Below are 5416 nucleotides of genomic sequence, written 5' to 3' on the forward strand. Positions count from 1 at the left end.
TAAATAAAACATTTCTTCACTGCTAGTAAACTGTTAACATTACACACTTTTTTTTTTTTTTTACCAAAAAAAGGGATAAATAACACATGAGGGTTCATATCTCCAAAGAGTCAGCGACTGTCGGCACTTTCGGTTTTCACTCTTTCATTACTTTGGATATCTGTTTGCAGGTTAACACAAAATAACATTTAATATAATCTTTAAATTGCAGCGTTTCTGTGTGAAAGTCCTGCCCAGCATTATAGAATTATGCTACATTGTCCCACCATATAAAGAGGCTCTTTTTTATGGGTGGTATAAGAGTAACAGTCATGCAGAAGACAACAAAACATTGCTCATGACCAGCCTGAATGAAGGTGCACTGAATCATTCAAATTAGACAAACGGCTCGATAGAAATCACTTTTCTTCATCAGTTTCACCATTCATTTACACTTAATTATGTTTTATTTTTTTCAGAATGTCTCATGAACTCTTAACCATTCTCTGTCACAAAAGCAACTTGTTATAGTTTTATAAAATAAGAATATTCATCATTCATAAACAATTATTCATAACTCATATTCAGAAATAAAATGTTTGTCCTAAATTCTTTCATTATTGTTTTGACAGTTATTCTCTCACAGATGACACTGATCATAATATACTGAAATAAAATTAAATTAAAAAAATTTTTCCTTACTAAAATGTTTTTCATAAATTCCTTCAAGGCTAATGTTTTGTCATGTTTTGTATAGCAGTCAAACGAGCTGCCGTTGGCTAGTATTTATGATAAACTTCTCTACCCGAATCTACATTATTTGATCCAAAATGCCCTCTCTCATGGCACTACTGACTTTATAGTTCATTCTTGAGAAACACTTTACTTTACTGCCATTTATATTATATTTATACACAAGTCTACAAACTGCTGCCAATTCATTTATCTTTCAAGTTGCTGTTATGGAAAAATATACTATGGAAGTCAATGGGGACCAGAAACTGTTTGGTTACCCACATTCTTAAAAATATCTTTTATGTTTAAAAGAAGAAAGAAAGAAATTCAAACAGGTTTGGAACAACTTGAGGGTGAGTAAATGAATTGTCATTTTTGGGTGAACTTTCTCTTTACGTTTGAGCCTTAAAAAGTAAAAAAAAAAGAGTAAATTACAATAAAGAGATTTTTGTGAAAGCATATACCGAACAAACATATATGAGAACCATCTTTGCATTCCTTGCACCCACCTCTATTGTTCAGTTTGATGTTCATGGGTAGCTGGGTTGCCATGGCGAAGAGATTCTGCTGTAATGCATGTTGCATTATTCTCTGCTGCTCCTCTGCCAACAGCATCACTTTCTTCTCCGGTGGCTCTCCAGACTCCAGCTTCTCCCGGAGCTGCTCCAATGCGGCCGCCTGCACAGCTGCTGCAGCTGCAGCCTGAGCCGCAGCCGCCTGAGCTGCACTGTGGTGGCTGGCCAAAGACACAGGGATGCCCACCCTGTTAGTCAGGCAGCTGGACAGCATGGAGTCCTCTGTGGAGCAAGAAAGCATCATGAAGTCTGTGTGCAAGGCAGTACTACAGTAACTTTTTTTTAGGTGACAGAACACTTTAACAACAAAACAAAAATAGTGGACCATCTAATATCCCAAATCTTGGAAAAACGGTCAACTTTAAACAATTTCCTACTATTTTAAGTAGTGGACGATTTACCCATAGTTTATGCCTAATTTTGCAACACGGAACACTTACAAAAAGTAAAGCAAAACAGCATAACATGAAAACAGAAGCCCTTTATCACAAATGAATGTAACACAATCTTTAAAATTATGACTTACTCATTGTTATGAGTTGATTAATTTAATGCTTTTTTCTTCATATTTTTGAATAAAAACTGAAATATTATTATTTGATTTTAATACATTGTAAAATGCCATTTAATCCTGTGATGGCAAAACTGAATTTTCAGCAGTCATTAATCTAGTCTTCAGTCAGTGCCACATGATCCTTCAGGAACCATTCTAAAATGCTGAATTGCTGTTCAAGAAACATTTCTTATTATTATAAATGATGAGTAATAATTTTTGATGACTAGAAAGTTCAAAAGAACAGCATTATTTGAAATATAAATATTTTGTACCATTATAAATGTCCTTACTATCACTTTTGATCAATTTAACGCATCCTTCCTGAATAAAAACATTTATTTCTTTAAAAAAACAAATCTCACTCACCCCAAATTTTTTATATTTTATTTTACTTATCTGACATTAGTTTTAATACTGTGGACCTGATTCACTTAAAATCATCATTTTAAAATCTAAATTTTATATTGTAAAATGGTTTTGCAAATGAAAAGGAAGTTATTCAAAAATCTGAATGCAGCATTTTATTCAACAAATTTAGGTTTAGCAATATGCTGCAACAACATCCTCACAGGGAAGTATGAGTATGAAACACAAGTCATGACATCTATTTAAAGCTGCTTCGTAAACACTATAAATACTGTCAGATTCGTAAGGCTCTTTGATCCTTAAAGTTGCGTGACTTGTCTTTTTCCATATGGGCACATTACTGAATCATGAAGCAGCCCATGTCTCTTTGTGTTTCATTGCTCCTGCTGCTGTGATGCGGAAACTGGCAGAGTGGGCAAGAGGAAGTCCTGCAAGCTGTTTCCTGTCTGCTCTGATGACCATTCAGGCCACTGCGTGGAATAAGCGTGAGTAAGATGTGGCAGTGTTATTGTGTAAGAGAGATAACTTCTTCTTTGGAGGATCTAGGTTGTAATTAACATGGTCTGAAATAACATTCAATTTCCTGATAAGGAATAACACTTTTCTTTCGCTTTCTTTTGAAAAATCAACCATCAATAGAATGCTTATACATAATAACATTTTCATTTTTATTATTTTATCTATTTCTCATTGTAGTCTATTTTAATTTACCGATACAGCAAAGAATTATTGTGCAAGGGAGGTAAAATGTTGTATGTTCAGCTGTTTATTAAAATGTATCTTAATATTTAAGTATTTTAACAGATTTTTTAAAAGTAGTTCCAGAAATAGGTTGTGACAAAGGGAAATACAAACACAAACCTTTCTTGATAACAGTGGTCTGAGTCATGTGCCCACCATTAGGAGTGGGCATGCTGATGTGGGGCATCTGGAGTTTGGGGGAAGCCAGCAGTGTGGAGGTTCCCATGGGGGAGTAGCTGAAGAGGGTGGAGCCATAACTCTGTCTTCGCCCTTCACGACGGTTGCTGTCGATAGCTGCCTGAAGCTCACCGGGAGAGCTCAGTCCCCGCTTTTCACATTCATATGGATAGAGGTACTTCATATACCTGTAGACAAGAAAGGACAGAACGTGAAGCTACACCTAAATATCAAACCAAGTGGCATCTTCAAATAAAAGCTCAGGATCTTTACTCAGAACAAACTTCACGTCTCTGTGACATTTTTTAAATGACTTTTGATCAGAAGATCTCAAAGTGATTGTTATGTATGAAGTTCACGCAGGTGTCGTAACCACTGGTGTAGTTCAACCACTGACAGCTGGCAGCTCATTTTGAACTGTACATCTATTGTTTTAACTAGGGATGCACCGATACTGAACTCCTGTACTCGTACTCGTTAAAATGCCCCGATACCAAACGCCGATACCACACAGCATGTGATAAGCGCCATATTCAGACAAATAAACACCAACACCAACAACAGAACAACAGACAGCAGAATGGTGTTAAGAATGTCTACTACGAAGTATATGTATGCAATGAATATAACGTTAAACATTCAGTATTAACGCCTGTATAGCTGATGTGCGCTAGCTGATAAACAAAGCACGCTGAGTGGATTGAGCGTGCGGCGGCGCAGATGCGCAAGCTTGTCGAGTGAATATACCTTTCTCACAGACATCACTGGAAAGTTTGTAGTTCGGGCGGATATGTAAGAAACAAGTAAGTAAAACAATGCACAAGTTACTTGTGAGAGAGAGAGAGAGAGAGAGAGAGAGAGAGAGAGAGAAGTATTGATATTGATATTGTATATTGATACAGAGAACCGACTAAGTATTGATAGTTGTGTAAACACTGTCATCCTAACAGCTGTCTAATTTTTGGTTGATTGTAATCTATTACATACCTTTCTATCAAAATGATCTAACATTATCAAGCTGAATTTGTTCTGACACAGTTTAACTCTGAGTTCTTGTCATATTTTATTACCATTTTCTAAACTATAGCGAATAAACTGTGATAATGTGAGAAATGTTTAAGGTGTCTGAATAAATTTTGGTTTGATTATCTATTTGATAAATGAAGTTAACCAACTAACATTATACATACTCTTTTGGTTTCTGTACCCAATATTTAAAAAATTTACAAATGCAATAAAAATATTGGTATCGGTACTCTGTATCGGCAAGTACCAATAATAAAAGTATCAGTATCGGGCGAGTACTGGAAAAAGTGGTATCGGTGCATCCCTAGTTTTAACCCTATCATATATTTAATGAATTTTTCAAAACTATGTCATTCACGGTTTTTTTTTGGGGGGGGCAGAAACATTACACTACAATGTATTTACATGACCTGGATGAGAGGCCAACTGTCTGTACAACTGTCTACATAAAGAGCCTTTTTTTGTCATGATCAACGTAATAATGACTGCCTTCAAATTCCATTGTGTTTTCTTATGACTGACTACAGGGCTACAGGCAGTGCTTAATTTGTAAATGAATAATTGCCAGATCCAAAACAGCAATTAAAAGGCGCTGTGACCGACACTGAAAATACAACTTAAGTTTTCCCGGAACATTCAATAACGTAACTAAACGGTGATGCCACAATTATAAGATAATAGGCATGGGCCGATTACCGGTTGCAAGGTATACCGCGATTGGAAAATTTCACGGTTTCAAAATCACTAATATTTTCTGTTATACAGGTCCTGCGGTATGCGCTTTTTAATGTCTCCTCAAAGACTGAAAGTGTAGGAATCTCTCAGGTTGAGTGCAGTGTAGAGAGTAACACGACCCTCCTCCTCCTGTTGGTGCAAGCGAGCGGTCAGTCACGTGTGTGTAGGATGGCCGAAGTTTTAAGGAGCTTTCCCTGGAACTTACGCGATCGGCAACCGGCCGTTTTTTGTCTTATTGCAACTCGTCTTTTTTCTGGACTTGCACAAACTGCATTGCAATGCAATCTTTTTCCAAAATGTAATTTATGTGAAAATATGAAGTCTGTAAACGCCCGTTAACACAGGCCAGAGACGCTGAAGATAGACGCACAGAGAAAAATACTGTAGCAGGCAGATCATTCACTGTTCATGATTCACAAACTATTGGAAGAAAATCCTCAATATTGATTTGGGGGTTTATATGAATGTGTTTCTGAGGGGAACTGACTGTCTTCAGAAAAGTTTACGTGGTATTTTCTTTTCATCT

The 5416-nt window shown here is 36.4% G+C and overlaps 1 protein-coding gene across 1 annotated transcript in view; it reads right to left on the minus strand.

Annotated features, from left to right (window-relative positions):
- The window catches only part of arid3c (AT rich interactive domain 3C (BRIGHT-like)), a 115456-nt gene that overhangs the window by 4807 nt on the left and 105233 nt on the right, over positions 1-5416 (minus strand). The window contains exons 6-7 of the mRNA XM_016294375.1: positions 3073-3317; positions 1224-1511 (exon numbers count right to left, since the gene is read on the minus strand). Of these exons, the coding sequence (XP_016149861.1) occupies positions 1224-1511; positions 3073-3317 (533 nt within the window). The remainder of the gene's footprint in view (positions 1-1223; positions 1512-3072; positions 3318-5416) is intronic.

The sequence above is a fragment of the Sinocyclocheilus grahami genome, unplaced genomic scaffold (assembly GCF_001515645.1).
Source record: "Sinocyclocheilus grahami isolate Dianchi unplaced genomic scaffold, SAMN03320097.WGS_v1.1 scaffold317.1, whole genome shotgun sequence".
Lineage (NCBI taxonomy): Eukaryota > Metazoa > Chordata > Actinopteri > Cypriniformes > Cyprinidae > Sinocyclocheilus > Sinocyclocheilus grahami.